The sequence below is a fragment of the Osmerus mordax genome, chromosome 5 (assembly GCF_038355195.1).
Source record: "Osmerus mordax isolate fOsmMor3 chromosome 5, fOsmMor3.pri, whole genome shotgun sequence".
NCBI lineage: Eukaryota > Metazoa > Chordata > Actinopteri > Osmeriformes > Osmeridae > Osmerus > Osmerus mordax.
In genome coordinates, this window is record NC_090054.1 from 19,358,133 (window position 1) to 19,376,884 (window position 18,752).

The 18,752-nt window shown below is 48.8% G+C and overlaps 1 protein-coding gene across 1 annotated transcript; it reads left to right on the forward strand.

Annotated features, from left to right (window-relative positions):
- The first annotated feature begins 459 nt into the window (after nt 1–459).
- Nucleotides 460–18,751, forward strand: LOC136943395 (protein FAM13A-like). The gene is made up of 20 exons (XM_067236682.1): nt 460–587; nt 1,138–1,327; nt 1,456–1,665; nt 2,342–2,522; nt 4,321–4,510; nt 4,857–4,975; nt 9,406–9,550; nt 9,856–9,977; nt 11,283–11,322; nt 11,719–11,763; nt 13,169–13,358; nt 14,254–14,473; nt 14,949–15,090; nt 16,263–16,344; nt 16,459–16,664; nt 16,861–16,944; nt 17,063–17,158; nt 17,317–17,519; nt 17,701–17,802; nt 18,251–18,751. The coding sequence occupies exons 1-20, from the start codon at nt 558–560 to the stop codon at nt 18,372–18,374; spliced, it is 2,721 nt and encodes a 906-aa protein (XP_067092783.1). The 5' UTR covers nt 460–557; the 3' UTR covers nt 18,375–18,751.
- Nucleotide 18,752: the final 1 nt, after the last annotated feature.

Below are 18,752 nucleotides of genomic sequence, written 5' to 3' on the forward strand. Positions count from 1 at the left end.
TATTTAATCAATTTTTATTGACAGAGGTAGAGCTATTTCTTCCGATCTTCTGACATCCCACAGCAAGAGTTTCCACTCTCTGAAAAATGTTACTTTATGATGTGTCTCATAAAAAGTTAGACGTAGGTGAATGTAAAAACCAGTATTTGCCATTTATCCATACAATGGCCAGCAGTTATGGCAACCAAAGATTAGCACACAATACATTCTTTGTGGCAACTCCTCAGATAATCCCCATAGTTACAATAATTATTGTCACGTGACTAGCAACATGTAAACATTGGAGACCAGCTAGCTATGCAGCAATCAAGATTGACTCGAAATTCGACTAGTCTACATTTAAACTCTGACCAATGGAAATTTTAATTTATCCGTTGTATAGCTAGATAATATGTATATGAGCAATACCAAACTAAATAGAATATTGTACCCTTTACGATAGATATTGATCGGGGGAAAAGAACACCTCAAGAACAGGGGATCGACTATATGATGCTGAATTTGGAGTGCAAGGACAGTAACGTTAGCCACGCTAGCTAGCTCTTTTGTCAGACCAGATGGGAGCAAGCGCTTCAGTATATCTTTGTGTAAGTTTAAACTTTTTTATTTCAGAGACTATCGGTCAACATTAACACTGAGTTGCAACTACCGGACTACCTAGTTACACAGTTTAGTGGATTTAAAAGGCAGCATCTTTTGGCAAAGTTGAAAGCATCTACTGTAGTCGTTTTTCAAGTGATGCTCTCCACGGCTCCTTCCCTGAGGCTGCTGCACAAATGTATTCTAACACATAGATAAGACTGCTTAGTATATATGTTTCCTCCTAATGCAATATGAAGTTATTTGCAGAGCAGACTGTTGCTAGAGACTGAAACTTCACACTTTCTTGTAGTTTATAGGGTCTTAGTTATTTAGAGAGTTTCAGGGACACCCACACGAAACAATTCGTAACTTTCCACATTATACGCAGTGCCGTGAAAAAGATTTTCCCTAAAATGTAAAAGTCTCTAAGTCACAAATGAGAAGTTTAAAGCTTTAGAATATTATATAGCAATAATGATGATTGCAGCTTTCACAGTGTGGGCTATATCCTCTCAAACTTTAGGCACTTACATGTTTATTCTGTTTTGTCTACAGAACGACCCAGCCACCGTGCGAATTCTGAAGCACAATGCTAAGATCAGCCCTGAGCCTGTGGTTCCAGACCGAGGATCCCAGGCTGGCGCTGTGTTCGGAGTTGCCCTGGAAACACTTAGGGATGAAAACCAGCTTGAATGTGGGGTTCCCCTCGTACTGCAACACATGGTTGAGTACCTGGATAGAAATGGTAAACCTCAGAGTCGACACACACACAGACACAGACACAGATGTGCTCGTAGCACAGATTCCAGATTCTCCCCTCTACTCTCTCATCCCGTCTCTCTCTCTTCCTGTCTTCCGTCTCCCGCCCTCCAGGTGTGCATCAGAGAGGGCTGTTTCGTCTGTCCGGCTCTGTGGTGAGGACCAGGCTCCTGAGGCAGAGGTGGGACAGGGGGGAGGTGGTGGACCTGGAGCAGGAGGGAGACGTGCCCACCGTGGCCTCCCTCCTCAAGCTCTTCCTCAGGGAGCTCCCAGGGGCGCTTGTACCGGAGCCCCAGCGCAAGGACCTGGTCGCCAGCCTCGCAGGTACTGAGGCCGGGGCCGGGGCAGGGGCCAGACCCCAGAACATGAATGACACCACGCCTAGCCAAGTCCAGAACTGTTACCTTTGTATTGCAGTGGTTCTGGGCAACAAGTTGTGTTTTTACTGGCACCCAAACACTTGACTTTGACAGCCTTTTAACATTTCTGTTTTATTATGTAACAAGCAAGGTAGGAGGGATCAGTGAACATAACAATTGAGTTATCTGGGTCTTATCCACAGATTGAATGCAGGACACAGTTGTGATAAGGATAGATTTTTACACTGCTTGTTCACTGTGCACGACTCATATTGGCTTCGACAATTGGGCAACCTTGGGGGAAAACACCGTAAACTGTAAAACTTTCACCCTCTTACCACATAAATTCAACTGTCTCCATGGTTGATGCAACATGTACACAATGTTGGTCTTCACTCATATAGAGCATGCACTGTGGAACGTGTTACCCTGCTGACCTAGTCTCACCAGGGCACTGGAACTCAAAGTATTGACAGAGATTCTTTGGGAAACAAACCCTACGGTGTTCTCGGCATAGCCAACGACCTAGATGTTGTTTCACTCACAGTGGCTAGCTGTTGACCTGTGGATTCTATTTTACCATGACTAATTCAGGCTGGAGATGTCTACATTTTTTACATGTTGTTGTTTTGTTTTCTCAGAGGGGGCTGATGGAGCACAGCTAAACATGGCCCTGAGACAGAAGTTCAACAGCCTGCCTGCTGACAACCACAGCATCTTGTCCTACCTCATCCACTTCCTGTCCAGGGTGGCCTCTCACAGCCAGTCCAATCACATGCCAGTGGAGAACCTTGCCACAGTCTTTGGACCCTGTATATTCCAGTGAGTCATTGTTGCCAGTCAACCCGCTTATCTCTTAAACCAGTTTGGAGACATCCAGTAGGGCCATATCAGGCCATTAAACTAGAACAACCTATAAAGATAGAAGATTGTGCACGTAACATGATTGTACAAAACAAGAACGGCCACACTTTCACTCTTATCGGATGATGTGTCATCATCCCTATAAAATCCCCTTGCACTTTAGCTCAGGACAACATTAGTGAGGCAGTTTCATGGTTGTCTTTAGTGCTGACTTCGACAGTTGCAATAATGGGGGGGGGGGGTAGGGTGGAGGGTTGGCAGTGTTTAGGAAATGGGTGTGGAGTGGTTTGACAGGTTGGACTGCTTGGGTGTACGGAACATTGTTTCGACAGCAGCTTCCTCTTAGTTTACGCAACGCTGCTGTCAAAGTATACAAACATGACCCCCGGAGGTTCACCCACAGATAGTTGTCTCTGTCCCTGTCCTTGCTCTGCTCCAGTCCCGACTCTTATTTAAACCCAGTCAACACCCTCTTGGCTGCCCAATGCTGGAAATAAGCAAGGAATGTAATGGCCAGCAGAGTTTGTTGAGAGTTTTGTCGAGGTGTACATTTTAGTGAGCGAGAGAAAACGACAGCTGATGGAAGGCTGGAGGAGAACATGTTGTGTACAGACAGACGGTCTTAAGCCTCTGTATGACGTTGGAAGTGTTCAGAGAGGAGGAGAGAGGGTGGGAGAAAGAGAGGGAAACAAAGATGTACAAAAGATTGGTGGTGAGTGAGAGACACTGAAACACAGTGAGAGAGAAAGAGAGAGGAGAGAGAAGAGAGAGAGGAGAGAGAGAGCGCAGCAGCTGCCACAAGGGCATTCCTGTCCCCCCACACTGTAAGTCCTCTCCCCCCCTCTTCTCCAAACACACTGTCACACATACCCAGCCTACATCCCCTGGTTAAAGACCCTGCCTTTTCTATACCTAACACATGCTCCCGTTAACACGAGACAGGTTTTATTTGACCTCTTCCATAACCCTCTCTCAGCCTCGTCATCCAAAGGTTCAGTACTCTATGTTCCAAGTCCGTCTTTCCACGAACACGCACGTTCCATTCCCCCTCCTCTGGTAATGCAAGCTCTGACAGTCCTCATCTGGTCCTCTGACCTCCACCACGTTCAGACTAACCACAAACAAACTATTAATATCCATATGTTTCCCCTGACCCCCTTTTCAGTGTAGCTTTCCCCCCCTCCCCCCCTTCCTGCCTTCAATCTAAAAAAACATGAACAGATGGTATCCACCTAAACATTCAGCGTGAAACATCAAAACAATTAGACACTCTCAGGTTGACTGGTGTGTCGGAAAGGTTCTAGCCTTTTGGAGAGGTCAGGGAGGGTTAGCCAGAATTGCTGGAATGTAGGGCAGTGTTTGGTGTTGAATGGGCTGGCTACATTGTTTTGAGGAAAGATAGGTCACTAACTTGCTTGGAGATTTTGACACTATCAGTAACTTACTACACTTGTAACCTGCACTACAACCACACCTCCACTAGGGGGAACTCTATAGATACATAATAGACATTCAATAAGCACATCCAATAAAAAAAAAAAAAACGAAGGTTCAAACACTGAATAGAAACAGTCTCAGACTCTCTGACTTTGTCATGTGGATTCCAGAGTGACTTAGTCACAGAGCGGTTTATTCGGTAGACACTGACTAACCCTTCCTGAGTTTTGCCTCCCTCCCAGCTCTCATCAGAGGGAGCGACCAGGGGGTGTTGACTGGATCCGAACCCCCTGTGTGTGTGTCTCTGCCCTGGCCTCAGGGTCCCTGCCAGCCCCAGGATGCTGGAGGAGCAGAGTGTGTGTAACGCCTTACTGCTGCACCTGCTCCGACACCAGGCTGTCCTCCTCCACCCCCCCCCGGAGCTTCTGCAACCGCCCCGCCCTCCCCCTGCCTGGTACCCCACCCCCTCGCCCCCTCCCCCGCCCCTCTCGGCCCTGTCTCTTCCACAGGTAAGAGACATTTTTTCCCTTATTCCCTAAGTTTAACTTTTCTTTTTTTTCCTCAAACTTGTATTGGCAAATGAGATTTATCGCGTCGTCTTACAGTTTGCAGTTGGCTGACGGAGCCTGTTACCAGATTAACATTGAGCTCTTTAAACAAAGAAGGTGGAATTCAGTTTCCTGTCGGTGTGAACTTTAAACTATCAAATCCCATTCCGAAAGCAGTTCTAGAAGCCGAGCGGTGACCTGACCGTGACCCCTCGCTGAACTCTGTTAAGCCGGCAGAACAGCAGACCGTCGACGGCTCCATGTCAGCTACTGAACCGATGAACTGGTTTTGTGTCGCCCCTTCCAGGCTCATCTCTGCCCCTCGCGCTCAGAGGACAGCGAGACTGGGCTGCAGGCCGACCACAGCCTGGACACCACAGGCACCAGCAGCACCAGTCACACGTGGACCCTCACCAACCTGCCCAGGTACAGGCCCCGGGCTGAGCTCCCATACACCCCTACACAACCCTGTAGCTTAGCAGAGAAGGCTCTTTTCATATAAACATGAGGAGCAGCCTGTCCTCTCTTGACTGATGATTATCTGCAATTTACAGTCTAAAAATAGCTTTGTTGACAATAAGTAGCTGTTGTGGCAGTGGTGATGAGTTGGTGGTGAGTTCAGGGGCTGTGCTCTGCCTTGATTCACCGCTCTATCTCTGCACCTTGTGCCCTGTGTGGCTTGCAAACCTTTATGAAGTGTTGTTGATTATGTACAGAATGTGTCCTTGTACAATAGATAGAAATCTTGTGTTATCCAAGTCGATGATTGTGGAGCTTGTTTTTGCAGTGCGTGCACTAACAAAGTGTCTCTGCTATAGCAGAGGCTGTGTGTGTGTGTGTGTTTGTGTAAGCAAATAAAAGAAAAACATACTGTTTACGATGCAGTTAGTCTGCAGTTTGACCCTTTGTCTGTCGGAAATCTGCACATTGTATATTGACTCGCCCTTGATGTCGATTACAGGAAATACCACAGAATTTCCTGGCCAACCCTCTCCCCTTTCACAAAGCGCAGTTGTGCAAAAATGTTACACGCAAGTCAGAAATGTGCTTTCCCTCAGGGCTGAGCTGCTGACAGCGGACCTGCTCTGAAACTGTGGCCGTGAATCACACAGCGTGTGTGTCTGTATATAGAGTCAGGCTCTATATACAGACATGTTCTACATTTACATTTACATTTTAGTCATTTAGCAGACGCTCTTATCCAGAGCGACTTACAGTAAGTACAGGGACATTCACCCCGAGGAAAGTAGGGTGAAGTGCCTTGCCCAAGGACACAACGTCATTTGGCACGGCCTGAATCGAACCAACAACCTTCTGATTACTTGCCCAATTCCCTAACCGCTCAGCCATCTGACCCCCAATGCATCTAGCCATGCTGCTGTCAGAGAACCTGAAACACTCTACCTCTGTGTCATTAGAATAGCTTCTCACATCGCACTTTAATGTTGTTGAACATCAGTTTGTTCACTCACTCCCTTGTTACAGCAATTCATGAGTTCTTCTTCGTTTCTATGGCTCAGCAGGAGCTAAGTGTGATGGTCAGGATAGGTGACAAGCTGTTGAAACTGTCTGCCTCTTACAGGTCAGAACAGCACACATGTTGGTCTAATGATGAACAGCTCTGTTGAGCTGCCATTGCAGGCCCTCCAGTCCGGTCAGGGAATCTCTCTGTCTTCCATACACATTTTTAAACCTTTCAAAACAAAAACAAAATATGTTTTCAATCTGTTTTCACACACAACCCGACACAAAAAGTTTCTGGTGTTTTTTTAAATGTTTTCTTGTTACCTTCTGCCTTGCTCCATGGTAGCTTCGTAGACTATCTTATGTTTGTTGTGCGTGATAGCCAGGATATGAAATGAGAATGTATATTTGCAGCGTTACTCTCCAGTGAACCGTGAGGAACATGTATCCTCCCACGTTGCTGCTGGAAAGAGCCGGAAAGTGGAACAATGACAAATTGGTCCCTAAGATAAATCAGCGTGTTGCAGCCATCTGTTCCCAAGTTACTTTTTACTCTAAAACTTGGAGGCTTCGCCCGTTAGCAAGTGCAAAATAGAAATGTCTATTTTTGTGTCTTGAATGTGATTACCAAGTACTTGGCATGCAGCGAGAGCACCTCATTACCATGTTTGCTCCTCCAGTCCGTCGGGACCGCACGTGACTGCGTGTTCACGTGAACTCAGTGATTCACGGCTGTGCACCCCAGTGTGTGTACCTGAACGTTCACTGTTGTGTGTGTGTGTGTGTGTGTGTGAGCTGAAGCCTCTAGGTTGGTTTGTACTAAAGTAAAGAGAAAGAGATGGAAAGGTCATCGCTCTATCTCTCTCTCTCTCTCTCTCTCTCTCTCTCTCTCTCTCTCTCTCTCTCTCTCTCTCTCTCTCTCTCTCTCTCTCTCTCTGGGTCAGTTGTCCTACACTGTAGTCTGTATACGCTGACAAGACCAGAGACTTTGTCTTCATTGTAGTCTGGTGCCTGTGTGCCCTGTGGGTACGTACACAGCAGGACACACACACACACACACGTTCCATCACATTCACTGACACAGGACTTGGTATATTGGGCTGGTATCTGAGATGTGCCTATGTGCCAGACTCTCCCTGGTCTCTCCATGTCAGGCCCATCCTCACGCTGCTTCTTCTCTGGTGGTGAGGGCTGTTAACAAGGCTCTCTGGGGAAACACATGTCCTGGTCTGCAGCCCTCTGGTCTGCAGCCCTCTGGTCCAGTTAGAGCTCTCAAGTGTGTGTGGTTTGGGTAACTAGACCACACCAGAACGTCCCTGGTCAGCGCTGACCGCAACGCTCTCTGGCCAGTATTGCACTCGACCCCAGAATGATCCCACTCAGGGACCATGTGTCAGACCGAGAGCCAGAGACTGTCTTCACTCTCCTACTTCGTCACGTTTGGGTCTAATTATACCCAGGCTGTCTGGGCCTGTCTGGCGTCCGTGTGTGTGTGTGTATGTTCACTTGAGCGTCTGTATCTGTGTGTGTGTGCAGGGCTGAGATTTATGGTCAGCTAGCCATGATGTGACTACAGTCCAGATATATGTCCAGGCTCTCCTCTCTCTCTCTGTGATGTATGGAGGTCTGTCTTGCCTCCTCTCCTGCCCCTCCCCCCTCCCCTCCCCATCAATCCTTAGTGAGTCATGACTCAGATCTCTCTCATCTATGGTATCTTCAGATGTCTGCCTACGAACGCTGGGGCACTCAGCAGAGAGTCTCTATCTGAGGACTGCGAGGGGGAAGGGCTAGGCTCTATGACATCATCGTTAGTCTTCTGACACGGTCTGACCTACTTCCACCTCAGAGCCAGCGCTCCTATTGGCCGACCCCTGAAAATGACCAATGACCGGAACACACAGTGTCGCGTCACTCGTCCTTTCTGACTGTGTGTGTGTGTGTGTAGGCTCATGTGGAGGGCGGATTGTTTCTGTTCTAGTGCTGTGCCTCTGGGTATCACTGGCTTCTCCCTTCCTGACCCCCCCTCTTCTCTGTCTAAAACCACAAGCCCACATCAGATGCCGACTCCTCTGGGCCCTGAGCTGAGTGTGTGTTCTGCTCCGACATCTAGCCTTTTCACTCATTGAGCAGACGCTTTTAATCTGAAAAGAGACGTAGAAATAGTGCGTGTAGAAAGTAGAGCAGCAGTCCGGTGCCCGATGTTCTCCTGTCTGCTGTGCTTCAGTCTCCCAGAGGGCCGACAGGATGTGACAGACCTGTGCAAGTAAGACATGAGCGTTTACACCTCGATCAGCTTGCTGGTAGGAATGCAGAGTTTGACTGCTTTTGAATAGTTGTATGTAAAGATTTATAAATTTATTGTTTCTCATACATCGGGGGGGGGGGCCTTGAATACCTCAGAATGGACTGGATGAAAACTAATTTTAGGCTAATTTATCTTTGATTGAAATATTGTTATTAATTTGACTAATTTTACCTTTAATTTTACCTTGAATACCTCAGAATGGACTGGATGAAAACTAATTTTAGGCTAATTTATCTTTGATTGAAATATTGTTATTAATTTGACTAATTTTACCTTTAATTTTACCTTGAATACCTCAGAATGGACTGGATGAAAACTAATTTTAGGCTAATTTATCTTTGATTGAAATATTGTTATTAATTTGACTAATTTTACCTTTAATTTTACCTTGAATACCTCAGAATGGACTGGATGAAAACTAATTTTAGGCTAATTTATCTTTGATTGAAATATTGTTATTAATTTGACTAATTTTACCTTTAATTTTACCTTGAATACCTCAGAATGGACTGGATGAAAACTAATTTTAGGCTAATTTATCTTTGATTGAAATATTGTTATTAATCTGACTAATTTTACCTTTAATTTTACCTTGAATACCTCAGAATGGACTGGATGAAAACTAATTTTAGGCTAATTTATCTTTGATTGAAATATTGTTATTAATTTGACTAATTTTAACTTTAATGTCCCTTGTAGTGGATGTTGATTTGGGGCCAGTAAGTTCCCTGTCATGCTGCCTGTTGTATTTATTTTGTTCAATTCAGAGTGAATCCTTTCTTGTTAATGATGTCACAGACGTGAACGACCTCAGGAAGAGGCTTGTTATTCCAGATGCATAACTAGAACAAACAATAACCTTTTAGTGATATTTCTTTTCCTTATAATGTGTTCGTTAGCCACACCCAAACACTTATGTCAACGTTAAGTAAACATTTTAAATCCATTTAGTCTAGGATGATTTAGACTCGGGAATATATTAAAATACAGTAAAAAGAGTTTATACTCTTAAGCTAGCAATGTAAAGCATTTATTTTGGCCTCATATTTCTTTCTCTGTCTCTTCCCTCTCCTCTCTCACTCTTCAGACCCGACCTCCTGGGTGTTGGCAGTGAGAGCAGTGCCCAGCGGCTGGTCTCACACCTGCTAGAAAGAGGAAGAGATGGAGAGGCTGATTCTGTGTCTCTCTGCTCCACTGATCTAGGAACAGTTTTCAAAGAGGACTGTTATCTGGTGGGTATTGCAGATGCACTTTCTCTCTCTCTCTCTCTCTCTCTCTCTCTCTCTCTCTCTCTCTCTCTCTCTCTCTCTCTCTCTCTCTCTCTCTCTTCTCTCTCTCTCTCTCTCTCTCTTTAGTTTAACAGAAGCGGGTGCAATTAGCAGTGAATATTATGAAGTGAAATATGAAACTGTCAAATTGTACCTTCACATCTATAATTAGACATGACATGTAGATTCTGCTGTTTTAAACAGGGTGCAGGGTGAAAGATGTATTCAGAGTCTTTGTGGAGTGTTCTAATAGATGTGTTGTATTTTAGGTTTCTGGGGATCTGAATCAGGACATGTGGAGGTCTGAGCAACCCAGAGGCTGGTCAGAGAGCAGCCAGGCCCAGACCCAGGCCCAGAACCGAGTCCCAACCCACAGTCAGCACAGCGAGAGGTGAGGGGGTATGGTTTCTTGATCCTTCTTGCCTCCTTTCAAAAACTCCACATCAATATTAGTAGGACACAGCCAGATCTGAAGGCATCCGTCTGCCACAGGGTAGAATCAGCAGAGTGAGACCCAGCCTCAATGCAAGGCCTTCTCTCTGCTTGGTTGTGTGTTGTGTTGTGTTGTGGTGTGTTGGGGTGTGTTGTGGTGTGTTGTGGTGTGTTGTGGTGTGTTGTGGTATGTTGTGTGTTTTGGTGTCGTGGTGAGGATAATCCCTTCCTCGGGCTCCTGCTCTCTCTTCTAGCTGTTTCTCGGCTCAGCTCAGTAAGTAGGTTAGCAGAACACAGTACAGCCTGCTGATACAGCTCCAGTCTGACTCCAGTCTGACTCCAGTCCCAATAACTGCTGCCCTCCCTGGACAAGGCACCCTGCCCCACGACCCACAGCAGGGTGGCACCCTGCCCCACGACCCACAGCAGGGTGCCATCCTGCCCCACGACCCACAGCAGGGTGCCACCCTGCCCCACGACCCACAGCAGGGTGCCACCCTGCCCCACGACCCACAGCAGGGTGCCACCCTGCCCCACGACCCACAGCAGGGTGCCACCCTGCCCCACGACCCACAGCAGGGTGCCACCCTGCCCCACGACCCACAGCAGGGTGCCACCCTGCCCCACGACCCACAGCAGGGTGGCACCCTGCCCCACGACCCACAGCAGGGTGCCACCCTGCCCCACGACCCACAGCAGGGTGCCACCCTGCCCCACGACCCACAGCAGGGTGCCACCCTGCCCCACGACCCACAGCAGGGTGCCACCCTGCCCCACGACCCACAGCAGGGTGCCACCCTGCCCCACGACCCACAGCAGGGTGCCACCCTGCCCCACGACCCACAGCAGGGTGCCACCCTGCCCCACGACCCACAGCAGGGTGCCACCCTGCCCCACGACCCACAGCAGGGTGGCACCCTGCCCCACGACCCACAGTAGGGTGGCACCTGGGCCCCATGGCAGGCCCTCGACCAGACAGCTCCATAGATGTTGTTAATGGAGATGATGGTTCCAGGGAGATATTGTAGCAGGTCTCTCTCTCGGAAAACAGGGCCATAACTGATATGGTATAGGAGATAGCAGAGCAGAGCTAGTATGAAATGTCGACATGGTTACCAGGGGTACTGGTTCTGGCTTTCTGAAGTGGTTTTAGGTGCAGTTGACATGAAAGCTAGCCCGATTCCCTAACCGCTCAGCCACCTGACTCCTTAGTAGACACGTAACAGGATGATACTCTGGTTGACTTTGCGTTGCTTGTTTGCAGAGTGACATGCGGACGCTTGGAGCTCACAGATGCGGAGAAGGTAAAAACTACTAAAACTTCTCGGGGTGGGGGGGGGGGGGGGTCATGAGTGCGTCACCAGGGCGACGGCAAGACGTAGTACAGCGTCGAGGTACAGCTTGTAACAGCGAGAGCGACGATTAGGGCGATGAACGCGTCTGCCTGGCCGGATGCAAAATGTACTCAGAATGAACGCATCCGCGGTTGAAGTGGAGTTTAAACGGCTGGATAATTGGCTAATTAAATTCCAGTCTGCAGGCAATGATTTCAATTTAGATAGGGGTCATTCTCCTAATTAGCTCACTCTGTGTGTATTTCTTTTTTCATTTGAAAGTTGGCTTTTGCGAGTGTGTGTGTGTGTGTGTATGGGAGAGTTATAGTGTGGGTGAGGTGACTAATCATGTTTGTCTCTGCCTAGGAGCGAGGAGGAGGAGAAGATGGCTGCAGCTTGTGTTGTGATGACGTGAGTATACTGTTGTTTTCTCTCTGTCTCTTTGTCTCTGTCTCTTGTCTTCTTCTCTTGTTGATCTCTTTCTGTGTGGTACGGAGCCAGGGCAAAGGGTTCAAATGTATGGGGACTAAACCCCCCCCCCTGGTTGTCTCCTCTGTGTGGGGGCTGTGTGTTTGTGTGTGTTTGTGTGTTTGTGTGTTTGTGTGTGTTTGTGTGTGTTTGTGTGTTTGTGTGTTTGTGTGTGTTTGTGTGTGTTTGTGTGTTTGTGTGTGTTTGTGTGTTTGTGTGTGTTTGTGTGTGTTTGTGTGTGTTTGTGTGTTTGTGTGTGTTTGTGTGTGTTTGTGTGTGTTTGTGTGTTTGTGTGTGTTTGTGTGTGTTTGTGTGTGTTTGTGTGTGTTTGCGTGTGTTTGTATGTGTTTGTGTGTGTTTGCGTGTGTGTGTGTGTTTGGAGCACACCAGCGTTTCCCATGCCTGTGTGTGTTACTGTTCAGCAGCCTCTCCCTTCTCCTACGACATCTCTGACGCACACAACCGTAGGGTTTTTTTAATGAATGAGCAGCAAGAGCATCGGGGAGGGGAGGGAGGGGAGGGGAGGGAGGGGAGGGGAGGGAGGGGAGGGAGGGGAGGGAGGGGGCTTCAGCCGCAGCATATTTAGATGTCAGCGGAGACAGAATGAAGCCCACGTGTACCCCAGCCCCCCCCCCCCCCCCCCTCAGCCCCAGCCCATGTTTACACGTATAAAACCGCCTCGACATCAAAGCAGGGTTTAGAGAGGCAGCTTCTCACATAGCAGCCCCCCTTAACACTGCACACACACAAAGCACACACACAGAGCACACACACACACACAGCCTCGGTCTTCTGACCACCCGCTATGCCGGCAAGACAAGCTAAGCCTCGTCGACGTTGCCACGGAAACGCCTCGGTGCATGGTTTTTCCAGGTGCTTCCCAGTGCGCCGTGAATAACCCATCCGAGGGAGAGCGGAGCGTCGGACGGGGAACGCCGACCAGACTGGGAGAGCAGACTCACCGGAGCGGGGAGTGACTCACAGCGACACTGACTCTGCATCGAATTCAGGAATTTCCGATGGGAATGAATTGAACTTGGAAAGGCTGACGCGTCGAAATCAGACTGTGTCTGTGGAGGTAGTGAGGCGATCCAGACCTGAGGGGGGAGAGAAGCGCTGAGCCAAGCCCCAGTTACAAGACTGATTTAGGGCTAACCTCACTCGCCCCTCTCTCCCTCAACGCTGTAACCACTGAGGTGTCAGAGGAACGGCCCCCCTCACCCCCAGATCAGGACCAGCTCTGAGCTCCAGGATCCTTCAGCTCCTCCTCCTCCTCGGGCACAGCGAGGGGAGTTCTTCCTGGCCTCCTCCATCTCATCCTGAGGACATGTTCTGCTTCTGTTTCCAGAGCCCCTCCCTGAAGCAGCAGGCCCTGGAAACTGAGTTGGGCCCCCCGCCCCCGGAGGACCGACCCCCCAGAGAGGACCCCGGAACACGATCCTCACCTGGCCCCTGTGTCAAAGACCCCCCAAGCCCGCCTGCTTCCTACCTCCACACTCCTCCTCCCCAGGACCGGATCATCACCCCTCCACACACAGGTAAGAGGACTGATATCCACCCCTCTCCCCCTCTCCCCCAGCATCAAATCCATTCCCCCTCACTTTCCTCCATACCACCGAGCCTCGGACCCTTTCATCATAGTGCATGTCATTTTTTTGTTCTTGATACTCAGTGGTTGAATGTTGACATGCGTCTCTGCGTGGTGAAAGCTGTGTGTGCTGGCTGTGGGCAGGTGTGGCGCAGCAGTCTAGGGGATCAGAAACCAGGAGGCTGTCTGGCACAGCGCACAGCACACAGCACACAGGACACAGCACACAGCACACAGGACACAGCACACAGCGCACAGCCACACAGGACACAGCACACAGCACACAGGACACAGCACACAGGACACAGCACACAGCGCACAGGACACAGCACACAGCACAGGACACAGCACACAGCACACAGAACACAGCACAGGACACAGCACACAGAACACAGCACACAGCACAGGACACAGGACACAGCACACAGCACACAGGACACAGAACACAGCAAAGGACACAGCACACAGGACACAGAACACAGCACACAGCACAGGACACAGCACACAGGACACAGGACACAGCACACAGGACACAGCACACATGACACAGCAGCACACAGCACACAGCAACACAGGACACAGCAGCACACAGCACACAGGACACAGGACACAGCAGCACACAGCACACAGCAACAGCTACCTTGTACAGCCCTGGTGCTGGTTGTTTGTTTTTGAATGGCAGGTGGTCAGCAACAACTTGTTTGTTCAGACCTCTCTGTTGTAACAGTCTCCATGCATTCTCACTGTAAATAAAAGACAATAGGAAATGTATGAAATTGATTATATCAAATGTATGACATTGTCTCTTAACACAGTATGTACCCTCTTCTCTCTCTCTACTCCAGAACCCGCCCCAGTCCAGCAGCTCTCCACTTCTACCTCCGAGGGGGGTGAAGGTCCAGACCCCCAGACCCAGTTTTCCCCCTGCTCCAGCCCCCTGCTCCTGCACATCGCGGCGGGAGATTGCCCCCTGCCGTCCCCTCGATGTTCCAGCCTCAGCCTGAGTCAGCGCTTCAACACAGACCCCGACAGCGCGCCCTCCCCCCCTTGCGCACAGATCAGGATGTAAGCTGTGGAGCAATGTGTCTGTGTGTGTGTGTGTAGGGGGGGGGGAGTAGTATAAGTATAAATTATAATAGTATAAATATTCAAGTAGTATAAAAAAACATGCGTATAATTAAAAGCACAAAGTATATAAGGTGCAAATACTTATACTTTATATAAGGTTATACTTATAAGTAATACTTTATTAAGTATAAGTATTTATTGAGTTAGTCAACCTGGAGTCTATTTGTGGACTCCGGGTTGGAGTCAATACTTGCCTGCATCAGGACACTCAGTGATGAATGTGTGTCAGATGGCTGAGCGGTTAGGGAGTCGGGCTAGTAATCAGAAGGTTGTTGGTTCGATTCCCGACCGTGCAATATGACGTTGTGCAAGGCACTTCACCCTACTTGCCTCGGGGAGAATGTCTCTGTACTAACTGTAAGTCGCTCTGTCTGCTAAATGACTAAATGTAAAAGTGTGTTGTGGTGTCCAGGGCTCGCTGCACTGTGAGGTCCCTGCCAGCGGAGGGCGCTCCCGAGGCGCTGTCAGTCACCATGCTGAACAGACACGTCCACCAGCTGAGGAAGAGGATCAGACGCTTTGAGGAGCGCTTCGAGCAAGAGCGCCACTACAGGGTGAGAGGACAACATGGCTGCCGGCTTCTTAGGAAATGTCGAGTCATGTCGCGTTTCAGCCTGCAGCACGAGAGGGATGGATGGCTGCAGTTACAGTTTAGCTTTGCCTTGCTTGTGTGATTGCTTCATGAATGCTTTGCCTTGTTTGTGTGATTGCTTCATGAATGCTTTGCCTGGTTTGTGTGAGTGCTTCATGAATGCTTTGCCTTGTTTGTTTGAGTGCTTCATGAAGGCTTCGCCTGGTTTGTGTGAGTGCTTCATGAATGCTTCGCCTGGTTTGTGTGAGTGCTTCATGAATGCTTTGCCTGGTTTGTGTGAGTGCTTCATGAAGGCTTTGCCTGGTTTGTGTGAGTGCTTCATGAATGCTTCGCCTGGTTTGTGTGAGTGCTTCATGAATGCTTTGCCTGGTTTGTGTGAGTGCTTCATGAATGCTTTGCCTGGTTTGTGTGAGTGCTTCATGAATGCTTCGCCTGGTTTGTGTGAGTGCTACCTCCTCGTCTACTTATTTCAACTAGACCTCTGAAACGAGGTCTAGTTGGTTTGTTTTCCAATGACTTCAGGCAGGGGTTGTGTCCTGACTAAACTTTTTCACTCAAGTTAAAGAATTACGGGCTCTGACATATACTTAAGTACAAAGTATCCATTACTACCACCTGTTTTAGTGTCACACTGGTAACTGGACCTCACATCAATTTAATACATTAATACAAAAACACTAGAGGCGCATTCGCCAGGAATCCTTTTTGACGCCGACAATTTGGAACATCTCCCTCATATGGCCATGGGTGATCAGGAATGTCTCTATTCTCAGTAATGTCGACATCGCTAACTCCCTCTACAACGGTGTAATAACAACATAATATCAGTGTAACAGCAGTGTAATAACAACACAATAACAACAATGTAAAAACAGTATAATAACAACATAACAGTATAATAACAGTGTAACAACAGTGTAACGTGTGTGAATATCAGGAGGAAACAGCTCTCTCTGCTGGACAACATGGGTCACTACGCCCTCAGCTCTTTAACCCCGGTCCTGTTCTCTCCTCATGACACCACAGATAGATCAACAGGAGGATGTTGCTTCTACTGGTCATGAATGACAGAAAAGTGGTGATTCTAGCTTTGTCCTTGACGTGCTGTTTCCTTGGTGAATGTGTTTGTGGCAGCCGGCTCATAACGATAAGACAGCCCACCCAGAGATGTCCCGGCTGATGAAGGAGATCACCAGGTCACGCAAGCAGCTCAAAGGTGAAAGGTTCTCCAGGTTTACAGTCTGGACTGGTCTGGACTTGTCTGATCACCATGTTCATAAACATTCCTATGTACAGTATTGTTTGTAAGCCCCTCCCTCCCTCCATCCAGAGCTGAAGCTACGTCAGTGTGTGGAGGGGCTGAGGGATCAGGATGGAGCTCTGGGTTCCTGCAGAGCCGCCAGCGGCCAGCAGAGGGTGGTGGAGCAGCAGCACAACAGCAACAACAGCCGGCCCTCGCTGGAGGAGACCGTCCTGACCCTGACGCGCAGGCTGAGAGAGCGGCGGGAGGAGCTCCACCTGCCAGACGAGATCAAGGTACAGGAGCTTCCTGCCCCACAGGTGGGGGGGGTACAGGAGCTTCCTGCCCCACAGGGGGACATGGGGGGGGGGGGGGGGGGGTACAGGAGCTTCCTGCCCCACATGGGGGGGGGGGGGGGTAGTACTTGTGTGGTTCGGTGCATCTCAGGTCTTTCCTGACTACAGCTGTGTGTGCGTGTGTGTGTCGTTCCAGGAGATGAACCAGGCTCAAACAGCTCTGGAGAAGATCAGCCTGCAGAAGTGCCTGTTGTACTTTGAGAGCCAGCATGGACGGCCGGTGAGGAGACCACACGTGCTGCATCTTCATCAGGGTCATACATGGTGATTATGAACACGTAAAAAGGACCATGTGCATTGCCCCCCCACCCTGTGTGTGTGTGTGTGTGTGCGTGCAGAGCTCCAGACAGGAGCGAGCCCTGATGAAGCCTCTGTACGATCGCTACCGCCTGGTCAAGCAGCTTCTGTGCACAACGCCGTTCATCACCACCATAGTGAGTGTCTCTCTCCCTCTCCTCTCCGTCTCACTCTCCCTCTCTCTCTCCCTCTCTGCTGCACTCACACGATCACTGTCACACACACACAAGCTCTCTCACACACACACACACCTCAACCGTCAGAAGCCTTGCTTACGGTGTGTGTGTACCCGCAGGAGGAAGAGGAGGGTTCTGATGAAGAGTGTGTGAAGGCCGGCCCCCTGCCCCTCGCCCCGGCGCCACCACGCGCGCCCTCAGACGACTCTCTGCGTGTGCCGCTCCAGGATGCGACCGACACGCCCCTGGTGTCCCCTCTGGACGAGGTCAAAGGTCTTCAGGCTCCCAGCGTCACCATAGCAACTCTCCACGAGGCACCAAGGTACAGATCAACTAACCCCACCCCTCCTTCCAATTAATATGAGGTGTGGAAGTTTTAATTATTATAAATGTGACGTTTTTAGTCAGTATCTACACACACACACACACACACTGCCACACACACGCTCTGCCACACAATCTCAATGAGTGTGTGTATCTCCTCTGGCCCCGCCCCTCTGCAGGGCGGAGCTTCTGGAGCAGCTGAAGGCCACGCGGGCTGAGAAGAGGAGAGTCCGCCTGCTGTTACGGGGCTTCGAGGAGACCTTCTACTCCCAGACGGGCCGGTGAGAGCAACACCAGACCTCACTGCCTTTCACTTCTCCTTTTGCCTTTTTTTTTTTATTCATCTTTTAACAAACTTGAACATTTGGTTTTCATAGTTTCAACAATGCCATGTGAAAAACAAAAACATCCACAATAAAGGCTAACCCCCCCCCCCCCCCCCATCAGAATGATAGACCAGCGAGATGCACACTCACTTAACGTCAACACCACATAGAAGCAGAGACCACAGCTCTGAACTGTACACATCTTTTGCTCTGTACATCGAGCTAATCCATAGTTTTTTTGTTGTTGTCAAAAGTAAAATACAATGTGTCTGTTCTGATTACAATATACAGTGTACAAAGCTATCTGAATAAGGCAACACAGGAACTAGACCAGTAATGAGGGTGGCTGCAGCTTATGCAGTCAGAAACGCTGAAGTGTGTGTGTACATGTTGGTCTCACTAGGAGTGTCCAGAAGGAGGACCGTGGACCAATGGCAGAGGAGTACTGCCAGTACAAAACCCTCAAAGGTAAGCTCCGCCTACTGGAAGCCCTGCTCAGTAAACAGGACACGCCCAAGACCTGCTGAGTCACCGTCTCTCACTGGGACTTTTAATCTGAAAGTTTTTTTTTTTTTTTTTTTTCAACACTCCAGGACTTTTTTCAGAGCGTTCATTGTTAAAAGTGAGATTTGGTGGTACTTCTCTTTTCATGCCATGCTTATTATGTCGATGCACTTTAAATGGTTTGATGTCCACAATTGGAGAGAGAGATGGCAAAATTAGATTTTTTTTAATATGTTCTTCAACAACTCTTGTCTTGGTGACATAATATAAAATATTGTTGTCATGAAGCTAATGTAGCAAGTGTACACGCCTTCATTCCAAGAAGAAAAAATAACGGATATTAACAGTTGATGTTAGATACATTTAGCGATTTAAATGCTCTATTTATGGCACATTATTGT